Raw genomic sequence first — 20,539 nt, 5'->3', positions numbered from 1 at the left:
CCCTAAGAGTTGGCTCCTATGTCTGGCGGGCACCAGGTTGCAGAAGGATGGGCGAGTCGATTAACAGATTATCCGATGGTAGCGAAATGGAACCTCTTCATTCAGAGATGCTCGACCTCTGAGCATCTGGTACTGAGGACAAATATCAGGGAAGATCGTTGCCTTGCTGTGCTCCCTCTCAGCTTCTGGAAAGCATCTTGCGAGCCACGGTGGGAAACGACAGAAGCCTTTTGGGTGATTCTGCGAGGCTCCAGGGCGAGGAGGAGGATGGGGCACCTTCGCCGCGGCTCCGCTTGTGGGTGGGGGGCGGGGGGGCACAGAATCACTTTCAGGTTAAAGGCCCATTAGGGCCTCCGTCGGGGCTCGTTTCCTTGTTGGCTCAGAAGCACTGGAGCAGAAGCGCCGCCGAGCGAGGGCCAGGCCAGGCGCTGTGTGTTTGCAAAGAGTTAAAGAGGCGGAAAATGCGAGGGCCGCGGCTGCCTCTCTCCATAGAAACGGCGATCTTTAACGGGGGGAACTTTATTAAAGTCCGATGGGGCGATAAGCGCCCGCGCCGCGCCTTTAATTAAAGCGCAGAGGAAATTGCAGGCGCCCAGGCCCTGCGCCCCTCGCAGGTTGCTTGGAGACTGCCCCCACCCTCGCCGCCGCTCTCCCCATCCCGCGCCCTGCCTCGACGGGTGGGGACCGTAATACATAATAACAACCATCATCTTCCCCAGGCGAAGGCAATAATACCCCCCGCGGGCGCGGGGTGGGCGCAGAGCTGCCATGAGACGCGGCGCGGCCCGGACCCTGCTGCTCAACATGTACCTGCCAGGTAGGGCAGGGACCAAAGGCGAGGGCTGCCCGGCGCCGCCGCCGCAGCTTTCCGCGTGGTGGATCGGTCCCTTTCCTCCCAGCCCAGACCCGAGGCTCCCACCTCTGCCTCCCGTTTCTTCTCTTGCTCGTTTCCCCTAACTGCCATTTCTCCCCCTCCACGAAGATCGCTCCTTGGCGCTCTTCAGCAGGCGCGCAGAGCCGTCTCTCTCGCCGTCCCTCTTTAAAGCTGCCCCGACGGCTCCCATCGGAAGTCGGATTTCCTTTTTCCTGGACGCGTTTCCTGGCTTCATAGCGGCTTGGCATGGGTGGGGGGGCGAGGCAGAGCGGCAGAGGCGGGCGGCGGGGGGACTTTGAAATACAACCAGGCTCGCTCTGGAGAGAGAGAGAGGGAGCTTGTCCAACGCGCCCGCCCCCTCCATCAAGTCCCAATTACGGGGAGATTCTTGGGTGGGGACCGGGATCGGTTTGGGTTTGCGCTCATTTTCCCCACCTCTCTTTCTCTCTGTCTCTCTTCTTGCTGATCTTATTTGCAGACCCAGTTGGGGAAACTTTGTTCAAAGAAGGCAAAAGCCAGGCGTGGGGATCACTGGGGCCGGGAGTCCAAAAAGGTAAGACCCTCGCTTCCCCGCCTTCCCGGAAAGTACCGAAAAAGGAGTGCGTGGGGCTACTGGGGCGCCTTTCAAGGCAGTCTGTTGCCAAAGGGCGATCAATTTGTAGGTTCTTTTCGAAGGGCAAATTTGCTAAATATCCAATGGGGGGGTTCTTCTCGCATCATCATCTGCACCTGACGCTAAGCAGAGGATGCGCATCATCCAATGCAACAAAGTCTCCCCTTCAGGGGTTCGGAATCTGCGCCTTATAGGAAGGAGCGCACCCTCTTTTCTCTAGCAAACGCTCTTTAAAGTTGGGTGGGCCGCCAAAACCTTAGAAATAAACGATGGTGTATATGAGTAGGTTGTTGCAAAACCACTTCAAAAGCAACGCGGTACCCGAATCAGTTGCGGGTGCAAAACAAGAAGCGCGCCCGGGGCAGGATTTGATCCTGCCTGATATATCTATCATTTCAGTAATAATGCAGTTAGTAGGGTTAGGGGGTGCGCTCGTTGATTTGTACCTCTAAAGCACTTGGAGGCGCAAAGCCCCAAATAATGGTGGAAGAGATCTCTGGCTTTTTTTGAATAAAAAGAGAGAGAAAGGAGGAATTAATATCGACTCCCTTCTCTGAAATCCGATCCTTGGTCTGTCTGGCTCAGTATCGCCTGCCGTGGGTGGCAGCGGCTCTCCGGGGTTTTAGCCAGAGGGTCTTCCTCAGACCTACTTGGAGATGGCAGGAATTGAACTCAGCACCTTCTGTAAGCCAAGCGGAAGTAGCTACAGCCGCTCCAAAACCTCTGCTTTAGCTTCCCATCGCTGTCAAGGGAACCTGCTCCTCAAATGCTTAAGGCGGCGAAGACGTCCTTCAACACCCTGCGCCTCCCGAAATCGGTGCTAGCTTGGATCATCTGCGCGGAGAGCTGGACCCTGCCTTGGACTTCAGGGGATCTTGACCAGCAGGTTTCCACGGAAAGGGAAAATGGCACCTTCCTTAAGGCTGCTGGCAGAGTAGTAAGCTTTGGTATTGCACCGGGCTCTACTTCAGGCAAGATTGACTACTGCGTTGTTCAAATTCACGGATTTCAGTGAATTTTTTTTTAAAGAAAAAAACACTTTCAAGCTTTAGGAGCGTGGAGCGAGGCAAGGATCCCCCCCCCCCAGCTCTGTGTAGCTTGAAAACTTCCTCTTTTAATACACAGTACTGCAATTTTAGTGGCAAGCCCATCTGGGCAAAGAGGGGTCCTATTAAATCTCCTTTCTGCCCTCCAAGAACCGGCACCAAACATCCCCAACCCCGCCGCCACCACCAAGCGCCCTTTCCCTTCTTTCGGAGGCTTCCCCAGAAACCAGGCTCTGATCGGCCGGGCAACCCTGCCTAAGGTCGTAGGGACAGGGAGCAAGGGAAAGAATCGAGGGCATATTCGGCAAGGAGCTGCGGGAGACGTCTTGAAAGAAGGTGAGGCTGTTTTCTGGAGCAGAGAACTTAGCCGAAAAGCAGCTCTGAGTTCTGCAATATCATGGCTGGCTGCCGATTCATTTTTATTCTTATAAGAAGGTGAAAACAAAGTCACAGCCGGACTCCTAAGACCCCGAGGAAGCGTTCTGTCCAAATGGCGCTGCCGAGAACTATTTGTATTCCCAACGCCCATCTCTTGCACCACCTCGAAAATTCTCAGTCCCTCCGTTGGACTCTTTCTCTCACCTTGGAGATAAGGAAACAAGCAGCCCAATTAAGCCCCAGAACTTGGATCCCGTTCTCTCTGAAAGTATTAAATACGCTGAAATACCACTGACTCAAAACACACGTACAGTAACTGTTTAATTGCGTTTCGGGGTTTGGGCCACTTAATTACAAAACAAACAAACAAACGCGGGGAGACTTTCTAGCACCCCAGCCTAACATCAGCCTCGATTCAGCTGCTACTGACCCACGTCCCTCTTGGCTTAATCGGTTCCCACTGATGTGCGCCTCTGGCGCAGTTGGGGACCAGTCTTTGGCATTCGTTTCAGCGGGATCTCTCAGGCAGGTTTTCTAGGAAGTAGTAAATCCCCTGAGTTTAACGAGATGTCACTCCCAATCTGGACTACAACCGAGGAAACCAACTTCTTTCTTAACCTGTTAATGCCAATAGCTGCTACACAAATAATGGCTTAGGAGCGGGGGTGTCGCGTTCATAATTCCCAGGTGGGAGCGCGGACTGACTGCTTAGAGCAATTTAGGCGCAGTTGGTTAGAGCATTTTTCACACCCCATTTCCTACGGAATCCAGTTTCGCAGCAGTAGCAGAAATCATCTATAGCATCTCAAAATCGCAGGTTTGAGGGAAAAGAGGCGCAGAAGTGCCAACTTTTATTTATTTATCATTACCATCACAATTATTCTACCCCAATTTTCTTCCATGGAGCTTAAAGTGTCCTACATAGCTCTCCCCTTTTCTCATCTTATTCTTACAACAACCCTGAGAGGTAAGCTAGGCTGAGCGAGAAAGCGACTGGCCCAAGGAGAACCGCTGGCTGAGTAGAGACCTGAATCCTGGCTTCACAGGTCCCAGCGCTCTAACTACGATGCCACACGGGCTAGCGGGTTTGGCAAAAGGGCGAAATGATGAACGAACGCCATAAAGCCAAGGTTATTATTATTATTTAAAAGAAATCTGATTTTATTTAACTTAAACGAAGTAACTCGTCGGTGTGCATTTACCCATTTTTATGTACATCTCTTACCCCAAATACAACTCCGAAGGGGGAGAGGAGAGGAATTCACGGTTTGGGGGGGGCAACTGGCAAGGGATTCAACAAATGTCAAAATCCACAAAACGCGTGTCTTGCGCTGCGGTGCATTGCTGGGCAGATCTCAATACATCGCGAGTGCAAAATAAATAGTTCCTCTTGAACCGGCCAAATACCGACTCCGGTAAGAGAGAGTAAATAAATATTTCTAAATTCGGCCAATAGTGCCCAATATATGAATAACGTTAGCGGAACCAATAATTCGTATGCATACAGCACTGTAGAGCGTACAAAATACTTCACGCACCTTATTTTGTGTTGGTGCTATCCATAAAACTGCCCTGCAAGGTAGATCAATATTATTATCCCAGTACAGTAACTGGATTTTTCCCCTCACCAGGGCAGTGTATGTATATTGGATAAAATATATTAAATAACATTACGATATCACTTAAAAGCACCATTAAAACACACAAAAATGCTATAATGCAGAAGGACGGAGGCAAAACCCGATGTAAACAGATTCATCTGCTGAGAAATGTGGAGTGAAGCTTCCTTTAGAGCCGACTCCATCTGCAGTTTATGCATCCTTGCCCAAAAGTAAGGTTGCATTCCTATACTAACTCACCTTGGAGTAAATCCCACGGAACTCAGTGGCTTTCTTCCACGTCAGTGGATATAGGGCCGAAGCCTACAAAATCGGGTACCGCAGAGGGGAGCCTGAAAAAAACAAAACAAAAACAAAACAAAAAAGCGTGATACTGTACATCAACATCATTATATGTCAAACGTATTTATGAATCGCCTTTCTGCCGCCAAGACAGTAATTACAAGCGCTGCAAGATTAAAAACCCACCAGTTAAAGCAGAAGAAAACCAGAAAGAAGAATTAAAAAGCTAGGCGAAAGATGTAGGCCACCAGTTTGACCTCCCCAAGGGCGTCCAAGGCAGTCTCTTAGATAAACAATGTTATTTTCGCCGCTTAAGACAGTGGGCTGGAAATAAATGTTGCCCATTTATTGAATCTCGAGGTTGCAGATCAACGAAACACAGCGGATAGGGTTTCTCTTTTCTAAGAGAGAGCGAGAGAGAGCGCTTTTTCGAGAAATAAGATGGGAATAAAGTTTTGGGGTCTTGGGGACATATTTTCCCTCCACAAGGTAGTTTCGTTTGCTGTTGCCTGAACAATGGACTCCGCCCTTCGGTCTATTTGCAAAGTCAAATCTGCCACCAGTTGACAGCGTGCATAATTTCTAAATAGTTTTGGGCACAATCACGATTTGAGGAGTTGATATCTGAAGTCCGGTTGATCTCAAGAGCGGTGGGGGCGGGAATCAGGCGAGGTTTTAGGGGGAATCCGATGCACATTTACCCGAACGTAAACTTCATTGACCAGTCAACGACGCTTATTTCTGAGGAGCAGAAATTTGAGCAGGCGTGTTGTAGAGGATTGCAGTGTTAAGGTGAGGCAGTAGTCCCACGGCGATGGGTACGAAGTACTTTGCCTTAGAAGTGCTAAACAACCATGCTCCTTGGGTTTATATCTAGGGCGCACGGGGTTGTACACAAGCATTTGCGTATATGTAACAGTGTGTATTAGCAAGCATACCCACTTTAAGTAAGAGAGCACATTAGAAACCTGACACGTGTTGGAAATCAACTGCGGTTGTCTTGGTTTTTAAACGTTCGATTCCCTTTATAAGAGCGTGCACCCTTACAACATTATAGAGGCTGGTACGTGGTCGCCCTCTCCTAAAAGCAAAAAATGAATCGAACACACTTTTCCGCACCTGGAACTCAGAATTGTGAAGAGGAGGGTTAGCGCTTGGACAAAAGCTCTTTCCTCTTCCGGGTTTCATTTATCTGACTTCAAATGTGCTATAGCCTTCCAGATGTTGAATGGACTACACTTTCCCTTTTCTCTGACCATTGGCCTTGCTGGCTGGGGCTGATGGAATGCAACATCTGGAGGACCGGTTTCCTATCCCCTCTGATTCAGCTGTGGTCCCCCCCCCCCAAAAAAATTGCTGCTTAAGTTACATTTTATATTGGGCGACTGGTTTCCCCAGCAGCAAGTACGAAATACTTGAACTGTGCCTGATCAGGTTAAAACTGTCAGCGCTTTTCCTTGTAGCACCTTAAAGATTAGCAGGTTTTATTATGCCATATATTTTCTTGGGCTAAAATCCACTCAGCGTCTGATGAAGTGGGCTGTAGTCAATGAATGTTTGTGCTTGCGTTAGGGTGACAGCCAGCCTTAGTGATACTCCAGCAGCCAAATTGAAATCAGTGGACTCCAGTGGCCCCTTGATCTCACTTAGTCTGCTCTGAGTATCACTAACCTTGGATATCACACGCAGTCTTCTAGAGGCTATAAGGCCATTTGTCGATTTTAACTGCCACATATTAACAGGGTTACCCTTCTGGAAATGTTTCATCTTTTATCTGTAGCCTGGCCTACATATGCAGCAGAATAAAGTTTTTGTGGGTAGATGAGGAAAGTCATTTTTTAAAACATTCCCTAAGGAAAACAAAAAAAGCCCTTTGAAAGTAGAAAGCTAGCAGCTCAGGGAGAAAGGTTTTAGCCCAGCCACCTCTCTGCTGTTCTAGTTTTCTACTTGCAAAAGGGTGTGGTGGGTTTCTTGGGGGGGGGGTTGCACAGGGAAAGATTAAGAAATGTGATTTCCCTACCTGGCATCTGAAATGGGTACCATTTATTCTACCATCACCCAGTCTACCACCTCATTCTGTTGCAAGTGTAGAGGAGGCCTCTCTAGACTACAATAAAAAAAGGAAAAGGATTAAGATCAGAAGTTATTTCAGAACCATTTGTTCAGGACAGCAACATCAATAGAGGACATGCATGTGTGAAACTGCTAGCATTGGTTAAATGCTGAACAATATTTTATGTCACTTTATAATAGCACTCAAATCAGTCACTTGTCAATGTTTAAGCTGACACATGTGGCTGTGTGAATCAGTTCTTCTTGTCTTGGAAGAAGTAAAGTTAAAAATTATATCATTAGTAGTGTGAGATCCCATAATTGTACACATACAGAAGGTTGGTTCAGATATTTTATTTATTTAATTAGTTATATGAACTATGTCTATGTTCACTATGCATATTGTAATGTAACCTATCTGACTATCTAGAAACACAGAGAGCATTGATTTTGTTTTTCATTTTCTGACCTCCATTCCTTCAAATTAGTTCAGACAAAGCAACTTCTCAGGTTTACCTGTAGTAAATAAATGTATCAGTTGTATATTTTTATACAATTTTTGCTTAAAAACAAAACAAAAATATTTAGCAGGAAGCAACACAGTAGGTGTGCCATGCTGTGTAAACCATAATACTCTGAAGAAGTGTGCATGCACACGAAAGCTCATACCAAGAACTAACTTAGTTGGTCTTTAAGGTCTACTGGAAGGATTTTTTTTTTTATAATACTCTATAGCGCTTTGTTTGTATCTAATTGGTCACAACAGTCAAATGAGTGTAAGGCTGTGATCTTCATTGCAAACTAACTCGGGGTATTAAATCCTAGGGTGCTTCTGGATGGGGGCTTAATATTGCAAACAGCTCATTCAGATACGGTAAATGGGGGGTGGGCTTTTTTTAAATATCAGATTTTCTAATCCAGATTAAATAGGGGGAAATATGAACTGGTGTTTTTATGCCAATGATGTCAGGTGGAAGCTGTGAAAACCTGCACACATAGAGGTAATGATTCTGCAATATACACCCACCTAAAAGCACTGCATCTCATATAGAATGGATTCACTTCCTAGTAAAGGTCTATAGAGAAGAAAGAGAATATGGATACATTTTTTTAATGAGGTAGGTTTTGGAGTGACTGGGAAAATGCAAAGGATTCAGCTCTGAAGAGTTCAGCTCTGAAGAGTTCAAAGCAGTCAACAGTGTGAGCTATTTGGCTTTCTTAACAGACACAGAGGAATAAGAGTATTATTATATATTTGAGGGTGGGACAGTGGTTATGGGAAAGGGATTAAAATATTGTTGTGAGTTTGGGGGAAGGGATTAGGCTATATAATGCCTAAGTCCCTTCAAATTCCTGGATCCAGCAAGGGTTAAAATCTAACGGAGGATTCTATTGCTGAATTACCAGTAGCCAGGCAAGGGCCATAGTTATCACCTAAGTATGGTCCTTAGTCTGACAAAGAAAGCTGTTCTGTGCCAGAGGGTAAATGGGTGGGCTAGAAGCAGGCTGCAGGCAGAAGCCAGGGAGTGAGAGCCATGCTTGATTCCAAGACTGTGTCTATGAAAGAAGCAAGACCACTTGGAGTGTTAATGCTGTAAGCTCCTTCATCTTGAGCTCTGGTTTTATATATGTGTAAATAAGGATACCACAGTCTCCACTGTCCCTCATTCCAAGGAAACGGGACCCTGGGTAAGTTCCTGGAACCCCTGAAATCTTGCACCTCTTTGAGACTGGGGTGGGATGCAACAATATATTTTGAGCTCTTCTAGTGGGAGCCTTAGGTCATAGATACTTATTGGTTAGTAATTATGGGTAGGGGAAAAATAGGAAAAGAGTTGACCATATTTTGGCTCAGCCAGGAGTCTGATGTACCTTTTGTTTACCTTTAAATGTCCAAATGATAAGGAAGGATAGCAAGGATTTACAGCGAAAGGAACACAGCAGTCAGTGGGTGGATTTCAACATAGCATTAAGTTGGGTATGCAGGAGCAGAACAAGGTTTGCCCTCCCTTCCCCTGTTCTCTCCTCCCCTCCCTTCATGCCTCCACCTAAGCCTGTTCTGAAGGTTCCCCCAACCCTTTTGTTGCTTGTATTTCCTTTTGTTGTTGGCTTTACTTGTGTTTTAATCTGGAAGTTGCTTTCCAGGCCATTGGGGATAGAAATCTTTTGGGAAAGTGTTATGTTAGACTTGGGCCCCAAATATCTGAAACAACACCTTCCCTGTACGGCAACCCTGGAATTAAGATAAAAGAAGGAGGGTCTTCTGGTGGTTTTGTTGCTCTCAGTAGTTGTGAGTGGGTTGAGCTCATGACAGAGCCTTTTTGGTGATGGTCCCAAGAGATGCATCTGACACCACTTCTCTACAGCTTCCATTGACCACTGAAGACACATCTCTTTACCCTGGCCTTTGAAATTGGAAGTTTTGATGTTGGTGTCTTTTAACTGGAAGGATTATTGATGTTGAGCTTTATTGGAGGTGTTGTTTAGTTTTGACTGTTTTAATATCCTGTAATCTGCCCTGAGCGTTCTGGTGAAGGGCAGCTAAGAAAGAACATTATCATTGTTTACTTATTTAGACTGTCCCGGTAGAGAGGGATCTAATGGCTAGTTGGTGTCTTCAGCATGTGTTTGGCATAACATTTAGTCTGGCCCTCAGAATTGGCCTGGACATGCCAAACATAATGCCCTCCTGATGCGGCTGGACTCCAGTTCCTGTCAGCCCCAATCCACCTGCCCATGACCAAGAGTCAAAGATCATGGGAGCTTTAGTCTAACAACTTCTGTAGCAGCAGTCCTGGGCTACAAGAATGTATGGGTCAGCATAAAGCCAGTTTCCTATGTTCATGTGAGGGTGGCATGTCTGCCCCTTCAAGATGGGCCTTTCTCACTGCCCCTCTTTTGGCTTTTCAGGCAGTGGGCAGATCCAGTTGTGGCAATTTCTGCTGGAGCTGCTTTCTGATCGTGCCAATCTCAACTGCATCGCTTGGGAGGGCACCAATGGAGAGTTCAAACTCCTGGATCCCGACGAGGTGGCCCGGCGCTGGGGGGAGCGCAAGAGCAAGCCCAACATGAACTATGACAAGCTGAGCCGGGCCCTGCGCTACTACTATGACAAGAACATCATGACCAAGGTCCACGGCAAACGCTACGCCTACAAGTTTGACTTCCAGGGCCTGGCCCAAGTCTGCCAGCCAGCAACACCCGACCACACCCTCTACAAATTCCAGGCACCCCTGCCCTTCTCTGGCATTTCCAAACTCAACATCATGGCCTCGGGGGTGACTCCAACCAGCTTCTCCTATTGGCCAGGCTCTACCCCCACTCTGTACCCCAGCCACGGCTTGCAGCCTTCAGCGCCCTTCAGTGCCATGGCAACCTCCCATATCAACAACATGAACAGCCACTACCACTAGGCCTCTCACCACTGCAGGGCAAGGGGGAGGGATGGGGAGAGAAGGGACGGCCCTCAGATTTCATCCTAAGACACTTCCCATTTTGACCAAGGAGGCAAATGTGTGCAGCAGGGAGGGACACTGTATTGAGACGACATTTTAAGATGGGCTGGATCTCAGCAAAGGCGTTGGATGATCTAGGGGGCATTTTGTGGGGGGTGAGCTCCCTCCCCATTGAATACAGGGCCCTTCATTTTGTAGAGAACGTTTCAGCAATGCTCCCAATTTCTCTCTTTCTTTTTTCCCAACCCCTCTCCCACTATATTGAAATGGCTTCAGAACACTCTTGTATGTTTTGAAGTCTGGTCAAGGACAGGCGTAAAGACCAGCCAGGGCTCAGCTCAGCAACACACATACAGTCACATATCCTGAGAGGTTGATGATGGAGGTGAGATAGACTTTCAGGTCAAAGTTAGGCATCCTTGTGAGGTGGGGAAATGATGCTCCTCCTCCTTTTAAAATCCTGCTGGACACGAAGCCCATTCCCTTAGCTTCAGTGTCTTCATCTTCCCTGGAATAGATACATGGACAGGAATCTCATCCTATCAGGAATCCTGTACTGAACAGGAATACATTACATAGCTGCCATCAGATTTAGCTGGCTGATAATGCCAACTGAGGGCAGTTGAAATGGACGAATGGACATTTTCACAAAGGGGGAGGGATTTCTTTTCTTTTCTTATTCTTTGCTATTACCCGAAGTGCTGACAAAACCAAGTTTTGGCTCATCCCTATTCAAAATGCAGTTCTGCAGATACTTCCTTAACCCACAGGAATTAATATTAAAGCAGGAGGACACAAATATTTGAAAAGATGCGGCATGGTGTCCCCCAAGCTCCAAGAATTTTAATGTATCTGCCTGAGCCCGAGGTCTCTGATCTCACAAACTAGGCATCAAATACCCCTCTATGAGCCCCAGCCTAATTCTCAGCCCAGCTGGGCTTCTCCTTTGCCCCCAAACCAAATCCCTTAATGCTGAACACACACAAGAGTTGCTGCTTCCATGTAGGCAGCACCACAATACAAGTGTGGTAAAAGTTGTCAATGTATAAAGTTTCATTTTTTTAAAATAGCGAGGCAATATAATGGAAATGAAATATTTAATGAAATTCATTCTTTGCCCACTCTAAGTAACTATCAATATCATTATAATCATCATCATTATTATTAAATGTATTCATATCCCACCTTTCTCCCAAGTTGGGATTCAAAGTGGCTTCCAACATCTAAGAACATCATTATATAATACAAGTAATATAAACTAGTTAAAAACAATACTTAAAACACACTTAGAGCAGCAGTTAAAATAGGGAACTACCATGTATAACATCAGGATCTGTTGCTTTGAACACACTGTAGAGTTTGGGGGTGGGAGCTGTGGCGAAACACATATATTTATTTATTTATTACATTTGTATACCACCCTAGACCTACAGATCTCAGAGCGGTATACAAATTTAATAAACAAATTTATCAGTTCAGCTGTGTCGTCTCACACAATCTTAATGGTTACCATTATCAACAGGGCACACATGAAACTTAAAGAGGCTTGTGCTTTAAAAAGTCGAAGCTTTACAAATGCCTTTCCTCTGTTTTCCATGTGGAAGAGAAATCCACCAGAGGCTCAAATAGTGACATGAGCCTCATGTGTTATTGGCATTTTGACCTCTGAACCCTAAAAGTTATATTGATGACTCCTGTTCAGCATGGAAATGCACTTCAAATGGCATACAGAGATTCTTTTATTTCAATAAGTTATATACCATTTAATTGCATAATTTCTAAGCAGTGTACAAGAGGGATATGACGGACACCAGAAAACCTGCCGGAAAAACTGAGATGGTGGCTAAAGTCAAGAAAATAGCAATTGTCCTGGAAAACAGACTGCTTCTGCCCCTTCCTTTGCTTTCATGATTTCATCCCCTTTTGTCCCATTCTCAGGTTGATGGACATCATTTCAGGTTTCTGTGTTTGTGTGTGTGACAATGTTCAAAGACCTACTCTTAAATATATTCATGGCAAAATGCAAAAAGAGGGGGGAAAGGAAAAGTGTACTTTAATAGCACTTGTTCTGGTTCCTTTCTGGGGGTTCTTGATTTTAAAAAATGAGAAGAAGACACAAGACATACGGGTGCTCCTGAGGAAAAGTTCCACCGAAAATGAAGCACAGGGGCAGAAAAGCACGCATAGTGCCCTGCACAAGAGGCAACTTGATGGGGTCCTGTTCCAGCCTCAAGTCTTTGCCTACATATGGTAGGGGAAATGTAAACCCTCTTTGAAAATCCCAGGAGAAATGCACAATAGAAATGCAAGCTATTTCATTCATCCAGGGGGAGCTATGTACACCCAGAAGCCTAGAACAGGGGTAGGGAACCTGCAGCCCTCCAGGTGTTGTAGGAATACAACTTCTCCCACCATCCCTGGCTATTGCCCACGCTGGGGGGAGCCAATAAGACTTGAGGTCCAGCAACAACTGAAAGGCCACAGGTTGCCCACTCCTGGTCTAAAGGAACCTCTTACCTAGCTGGAAACGTGACAGGAATCTAGTACCAACCTCAGATTTGGGGTGTGTGGGAATGCTCACAATACACCGCCTTTCTCAATTCTCCTCTCTCTCGCTCACATTGTCAATGGTCATCTGTTCATTCTCTCTCTCTGGGTCTACAGATCATCACCCAGAGGGAAAGTGCAAGTTGAGCGGAGAAGGATGCCCCATCTTTTCCCGCCAGGCACTTCCTGCATACTTAGAGATGGTAGACAAACAGGCAGTGACAGCAAAAAGGAGAAGGAGACCCTAGGAATCAACAATGAGTCCACTCTGCAGGGGTGTAGACTTTGGCAGGCACCTGACAATGTCCAACCCTTATTATGGCCTTAGAAGCACACAGCTGCTTTCATCAGTGTGGTGCAGTGGTTAAGAGCGGTAGTCTTGTAATCTGGTGAAACGGGTTGGATTCCCCGCTCCTCCACATGCACCTGTTGTGTGACCTTGGGCTAGTCACACTTCTCTGAAGTCTCTCAGCCCCACTCACCTCACAGAGTGTTTGTTGTGGGGGAGGAAGGGAAAGGAGAATGTTAGTCGCTTTGAGACTCCTTAAGGGGAGTGAAAGGCGGGATTACAAATCCAAACTACTCCTCCTCCAACACCTTTTGAAAGTGCTTCCCCTAAGCAAACACAACCTGGTCCATAATAGTGCTACTGAAAGTGTCTTTGTCTCCCTCACACCAGGCATGTGCCCCCCCCCCCCCGGAAGCTTGTGTGGAAGGGAATCAGGACCACAGGCTGCAAAAGGTTCCCCATGCCTGCCCTGCAGTGTTTGTTCGTGTGAGTGTGACACAGGGAGGGAGGGAGACACTGGCCTGCTCAGGCAGCTATCTGCAGCCTCCTCGAAGCCTTCAGGAGAGAACACAGGTCTGGGGTGGGGGATTTAGCTTGCAATCCGTATCACTTACAAATTCTCACACATCTCAGTTGCGCTAAGATATAGTGCAGAATATGGAAGCTGTGCTACTTTCTCCGCTTCTTAACTCTGCCTCCTAAAAACTGCTTTTCTGCCTCTTTTTCCTTAAAGCCTGTTTAGGCTTTGCGGCCTGTGTTTATCAGGCAACACCTACTTTGGCTCAAAATTGCTTGCTATTTCTGTGAAAAAAAGTGCTCTGGTTTTGTCCAGCAGGGGGCAGTGCCGAAACACAGATAAGCCGCCCCATTGCATATTTGAGAATACTGTCAAACTGTGAACCACTTCCAGGTAGCAGCTGTTTTAGTCTACTGGGGCTCCTCCAGACAACCTGTTTATTGAGCATTCATCCTGATCATTCCACACTTTCCTAACCACAAAAAGTTTGTTTGTTTTTAAAGTAGATTTATTGCACTAGGACAACAGGGCAGCTTAATCCGCTTTAGGTGTGCAAACCCAAATTGTGCTTGAATCCATCCTACAACACAGTGACAGTTTGGAGGCACCCTTGAAGTAAAAACAAGCATGAGTCCTGTGGCATTTAAAGGCTTAAAAATGTGCTGCGATCCAGAACCCTCTTCATCAGATGCATGAAGTGTTATCCTCTCCTGGCAGATACATGGATGCAGACAGAAGTGGGAGAAGTTCCGGCAAAGCAAAAAAGAGGTGGATCATATTACTTCTTAGGGCAAAAATGAAAACAAATATAAAAGATCCCATCAGAGTGGGAGTGACCCACTCCAAACGTGATAAATCAAGAAAACAAGGGGACTTCTGATCATCACTATTCTGGAAAATTAAGGTTACGTGATTACAGTTGATTGGGCCAGAGATGTATATAGGCTCCCTTGTGCCCTTGACAAGGAGATGTATTGGTGTGCTCCCCCCATCCCTTGTGACAGCCCATGCCAATGACAGGATTCTTCCACCAAGGCACACAGAGAAGCCAGTGTGCCTCACCCGGCTGCCCAGAGCAGTGGAGGAGGAGCCCAGGGAGTGTGTGGACAGGCAGGCAGGCTCCTAGCACCTTCAGGTCAGAGTTGAGAGTCCCAATTTTGCAACCACTGGACCTGTCACTTTGGCGAGGGCCAACCTGACCTACCCTTAGGTAGGTACACCCCTGAATTGAAGGGTATTGCACAACACACCCTATTGCCAAAAAGATTGGACTTTTTGCAGTAAGAAAAGTGATGGGGAAAAGGCACTTGAAAGTGTGGATTAACACTTGCTTTGATACAAACATCATCTAATCTCTCCCACAAACAAATCAGGATGAATGCTTGTTAAGTAGCCAACATCATCTACTCTCCCTGCAGTGCAAACTAATTGGGATCAATTCACAATGAACATGTTGACAGGGCTCCTTGAAGAAAGAGCAAAATACACGTGATGATGCTGTTCAGACGTTACCAATGGAACGTCTCATTATTTGTAGCCAGTGCAAGATTTTGGAGGGGGAATTTCTCATGCTTTGCAAGTACTAAGAGTCACATTGGAACAGGAATCTTAGTCCTGCGGGCCAAATGCGACCTACAGACCTCTCTGACTGGGACTTTGCCCAGACCACAGCTCCTCCACCACACTTTCTCTCCAGGCCACACCCTTCACCAGCCTTGGTTCGCACCCTCTGTGTTTGTTTCTGCCTGGCTGGAACGTGCCTTTGCTTTGACAATGCCGCTTGCTTGCTTGCTTGCTTGCTTGCTTGCTTGCTTGCTTGCTTGGATGGAGAAAAGAGAGGTGTGTGTGCAGAAACAAGTCTATTATGCAAAGGTAAAATTTACATTAATTGCTCCTCCTTCCACCCCGCCCCCAAGCAGATGACACATATACACCCAAGTTGCCCAGAAGGGAATGCATCCCTCTAGCTGAGAAAGGTTCCACACCTCTGCAACGGGATACCTGAAATGCTTTATATTCAAAAGGCAATGAAGTAAAATCAAATTTCAGTCTTGCAAAACTTTTCGAATTTCCAGCAAGTGGCAAATCTAGTCTCAGTTTTCCTAAGTACCACGCTTTATGCTTCACATTTTCATTTTTTTGGAATTATAATGTTATCTGTGGCAGTTATCTATGAAAGATAACATTCTTATAAATTTGGGGGTGGGTTGTAATATGTCAGTAAGAAATAATGTTTGTTTGTTTTTTTTAATCCAACAATGTAAGCTTTCATTTTTGCCATAAGTGGAGAATAATTTTTGAACTGAAAAATGTTGCACTGTCCTCTGAGCTGGGATGTAATACAAGATCTTACCATAAGGTGTCCCACTATCCCCAGCATCACAGATACAGAGTCTTGCTGTGGAGTGTGCAATATAGGCAAACAATGGGACTTCTGATGTGTTTTATTATATTACTTGTCCGCACAGAGTCCCATGAAGTTACAGGAGTGCTCTTAAACATAATGGCTTCCTCCCCATAGCACAATTTCCTTTTCTCTCCACATATCTAAAGAGTCACCTCACTTATACTGCCCCACTTTTGAATCTCATCACTCTCACGGAGATCCTGTTATATTTCTGCAGGAGCTGACCGTTCATCTCTTCCTATACCCACACCTCTATTTATGTCTCCACACCTGGCTTCAGCTTTTCCCCTTTTTTCATACTCAACAAAGAGTCACAGAATTCTAGTGTTGGAAGGGACCCCACAGGTCATATAGTTCAAGCCCCAGCAAGGCAGGAATCCTGCCCACAACTGTCCCTGGGTGGGCTTGAACCACCAACCTTCTGGTTAACAGCCAGACACATTGACCCATTGTGCCATGAATCACCTGGGAGGCTGGTGGTCCATCAACCAACTCATTAAACCTATGGACCTCTCCATACGCTGCATACCCAAGATATCTTTAAAGCACATTCAAAACACACTCTTTCTGTCAAACGGTTCTGGGAACTGTAGTTTATCCCTCACAGAATTACAATTCCCAGCAGCCCTCAACACAACTACAGTGCCCAGAATTCTTTGCAGGAAATAATGCCCTCCAAAGGTGTTTTAAAGGGATAGTGTGTACACAGCTGTAATCCACTGTTGCTGACCTCAGGGGAGACTAATTCATCACCCAGTAAAAAACTTAAGTTGACCAAAGAACTAATTCAGAATAATTTCAGGCAGATATTACATTGTGTGTTAAACTTCCATGTTCCCAAAAAAGCTATTCTTAGAAAATACTTCTCATGATTGGCAAATAAATGAGAGAGAGAAGCAATGCGGCCGCTTTCCTAAGTGGCCTTGCCTTTTGAAATGTTGTGCTCTTCACGGCTCCACCCACAGCAGCTGTCACTGTGCAACATACCCTACACACACACACTTTCAATGCCCGGATCCTGGCACAGAGCCTCTCCCTGGATTTCCCAGTGCTGACGTCAATTCTCCTTGTGTGCCTTTGTTAAATGGCTATGGCCAGATGCTTCAACTCTATGTGGCTTTGAGCCAAGAACCTCTGAGAGCTAGGGATTATGCTTCAGGGGAGGCAAAGGCAGATTGGGCAGGAGTGGGGAGAGCAGAGACACATTGTCCCTCTAATTGCAGTCACTTTCCAAATTGCTGATTTACAAGTAATCCTGCCCAAGGCCTGATGGGTACCATGGAGACCATTTGAGTAACACCTGGGGCCATGACTTCACCAAAACAGCTAGTGTTGTCAGTCTCCATTCATTACTGTCTGTCTAGCCAGCAGTTACCTGGTAACAGGTGCAGCGGTGGGTAGCTCAGTCAAGTATCCTTTGCAGGTTCTCCAAAATCAATATGCCACTTGGCTGCCCTGGCAGACTCTTTGTTCAAGACAGACTGGTGGCTCTTGGATTCGTCCCTCTCCTCTGGGAACTGAGCCCAAAAAGCAGAGGAAGGCTGTGCAGGCAGGTTGTGAAGCAACCTGTTGAATGGAATTAGGTGTGTGACTTGCCCCAGTCCATCAAAAATGTCTCCCCCATCCCTGCACCTCAAGATCTAGTTTGCCCATTGAGATCTAGCTTGCCAAACCAATAAGCTAAATTCATGGAGGAGAAGGCTATCAGCGATTCCTAACTATGATGTGTATGCTCTGCCTCCATGCTTCTGAATACTAGTTGCTGGAATTGTATCACTGCTGAAATTCAGCCCCCAGCAAGATACAGTCAGCACCTCCCAGCTGAAGAGGAACACTGTGTATTCATTCTGCTTTCCCTGAGTACATTTCTTGCAGGTAAGAGACGAGCTATGTTGCTTAGCAACTGGGGAGCAGGTTATCTGTTAAGCACCATTCCTTCCTCTTCAAAATGTAAAACATCCCCCTCCCATACACACACACACACACATACTTCACTCTTATTATTAGAGAAGAAGACTATCTGGCAGGAACAAGATCCTTGTTTTGCTATCATACTCTTACCTTTAGAAGAAACCTAGCAACTAGCTGCAATGCCCAAGTTCTACTAAGAGTGTCAGAGGAATACCAGTTGCAGGGAATCTAAAGTAGGAAGAGTCCAGCTGGACTCAGCCTTCTTTCCTATATGCATCTGGCTGGCCAACATGAGAAGGGGATGTTGGACTAGATCAGGCACATCCAACAGGTAGATTGTTATCTACCACTAGATCACTGGATGTCAGTGGTAGATCACTGGTAGATCACTGGCTCCCCCAAAGAAGCTCGAAACTTTGCCTCCCTTAAAAAAAGTGGGCTTTCCTTCCTTTCCTCCTCTCTAAAGAAAGCTCAACAGCTTTGACCTGAACACCCAAAAAGGGGGTAGATCACTGCCAGTTTTTAACTCTGTGAGTAGATCACAGTCTCTTGGGAGTTGGCCACCCCTGGACTAGATTAACCCTTTGGCCTGATCTAGCAGGGTTCTTATATGAACTCTGTTCCGGGGGGGGGGGATCCCATCTGCCTATTTGAATCCAATAAGGATTCTAGGAATCCAATGCATTTTCAGACCCATTTTTTCCCACCTGCCTCGTTCCTGGCATTAAACCATGCTGCCATCACCAATGGCCATTAAACACTGGAAACAAAACAGAACCTCCAGATACAGAGGCAGTATGGTTCTGGGGACAACTGATGGCAAGAGCAATACTCCCTACTGAGTTGTACAAAGGCAACACTGAGACTAGGAGAAGGAAGCTGACAGGCAGCCTCAACCCCAGAGCTAGTTGCAAGTAAGAAGGCAGGCAGGTTGGGACTGACAAAAGCCTGGGTGTAGCCAGGATTTTTGTTGGGGGGGCTGGACATTTGTTTTAGGGGGGGCATAACCTCAGTTAGCTATGTATTTCTATTGATTTTTATTTATTGGGGTACATCTGCCCCTCCCTGCCCCCCTTGCCTATGCCCATGGACTGAAGGCAGACTGAGGTTGGTGGGGGAGTGCTGCTGCAGCTAGACTGTGTGCATTCTCTCCTTGTACATTACATTGACAAAAGGCATAAGCCACTTCTGTGAAATATGACATGTGGGGGGCGGAGGATAATTTCACATATGAATCAGTGCTTAGGCACAACTGACTTCCTCTAGATTGCACCTTTTGTCTTTTAGCCACTGGAAAGCAAACTAGCACAAACCCCCAGAGAGGAGCTCACCCCCTTCCTGACTTACAATGACTTTTGCCTGGTACGTGGCATCTCTTTCAACAAACCGCCTTCCCTTCTCACCCAGCCCACGATGTGCTTGAAGCTTGCCTGCTGCTCTTGCCCTTGACACTTGCTGTACATCACCCTAGTGATGCGCTGCCTGCTTCTCAGAGGCTCCAGCAATGCACACCTGCTGTGCCCAGGTTGTTTCCTGTATCTGGGGGTGATACGCTCTGCATTTCTTTCCAATTATCCGTTGACAGAGGGCAATTGGCATAATGGGGCCAAAGCCATTTGGTGGCTTTACGATAAATGCCTCCTGTCACCTGGTAGACAGGGACATCAGACCATTAGCTCATCATCTGAAAGGAATCTGCAATGCATCACGGGGAAGGGGGCACACTAATTTGAAATATGCTTCTTCGGCTGCTGCTCTACAGCTGCGTGGAAAAAGGATGCTTTGAGCATATTTTATTGTCAGCACCAAAGTCTTCAGAACAGCCTTTGCCAACCTGGTGCCCTCCAGTTATTTTGGACTACGGCTCCCATTAGAAGTTGTAGTCTAAAACTTTTGGAGGGGCATCTCCAATCATTAAGTTGCTGTAGCTCCTTGTTAATATTACCAGAGCTTGCTCAGGCTGTTCCAAAAGTTTCCATAGGGATCGATAACCTTGCTTGGCATAAATAAATGAATAACCAGAATCAGACCATTTCCTAGCTTGCTAAGGTAGCCTCCTCTCTGCAGGGGAGCTGTACTCTCTGAAAAGGCCAGCCAGTAGATTAAAGGTGCAAGCCAGCTTCCATGATTGCCTCTATCCAAGCTGGCACTGGCAGTGTCAGCTGCTCCCAGCTTCTGTTCATTACCCTCTTGTCCTGCCGCCAACCATCACCTAGTTCTCTGCTCTTTCTAATCATCTGTCCTGAAAGGCCAGGCCCCTGCTAACTGTCCATACTTGCACAGTACTTTTTGCATGGTGGCTGTTTTCATCTCAAGGGCTTCTTTCAGGACGCAGCTTCCATTTCCCTCTCCTCCTTCCCCACTTTGTGTTCCAGTTGCCTCCGCTAATGCTCACCATTCCGCCTCATTGACAGGTGTTGCTTCAGTTGGGAATGCTCATTTAAACTTGCTGAAGCTAGAGCTCTGAGCATTATTTGATGCAGCAGATATCTTTGGGGTATTTGTGAAGCAGGGTTTCCACACCTCTTGTTTTTCTGTATGTTATTAAT

The 20,539-nt window shown here is 46.5% G+C and overlaps 1 protein-coding gene and 1 long non-coding RNA gene across 4 annotated transcripts in view; one reads left to right on the top strand and one right to left on the bottom strand.

Moving 5' to 3' along the window:
- The first annotated feature begins 267 nt into the window (after positions 1–267).
- On the top strand, positions 268–11,813 carry FEV (FEV transcription factor, ETS family member). 2 transcript variants are annotated; one of them, XM_081920921.1, is made up of 3 exons: positions 268–817; positions 1,353–1,427; positions 9,775–11,813. In XM_081920921.1, the coding sequence occupies exons 1-3, from the start codon at positions 769–771 to the stop codon at positions 10,275–10,277; spliced, it is 627 nt and encodes a 208-aa protein (XP_081777047.1). In that variant the 5' UTR covers positions 268–768; the 3' UTR covers positions 10,278–11,813. The 2 variants fall into 2 exon arrangements, with proteins under 2 accessions (XP_081777047.1, XP_081777046.1); XM_081920920.1 differs by lacking the exon at positions 268–817 and having other exon boundaries at positions 964–1,427.
- Positions 2,915–20,539, bottom strand: part of LOC309375317 — a 30,408-nt gene continuing 12,783 nt past the window's right edge. The window contains exons 2-4 of one of the 2 annotated variants that reach the window (XR_014170826.1): positions 6,833–6,919; positions 4,771–4,862; positions 2,915–3,115 (exon numbers count right to left, since the gene is read on the bottom strand). This is a non-coding gene — a long non-coding RNA (uncharacterized lncRNA). The remainder of the gene's footprint in view (positions 3,116–4,770; positions 4,863–6,832; positions 6,920–20,539) is intronic. The other variant, XR_014170825.1, reaches the window with a different exon arrangement.

This window comes from Podarcis melisellensis, assembly GCF_964234715.1.
Source record: "Podarcis melisellensis genome assembly, chromosome: 1".
NCBI classification, from domain to species: Eukaryota; Metazoa; Chordata; class Lepidosauria; order Squamata; family Lacertidae; genus Podarcis; species Podarcis melisellensis.
This window is presented reverse-complemented; position numbering and strand designations above follow the sequence as displayed.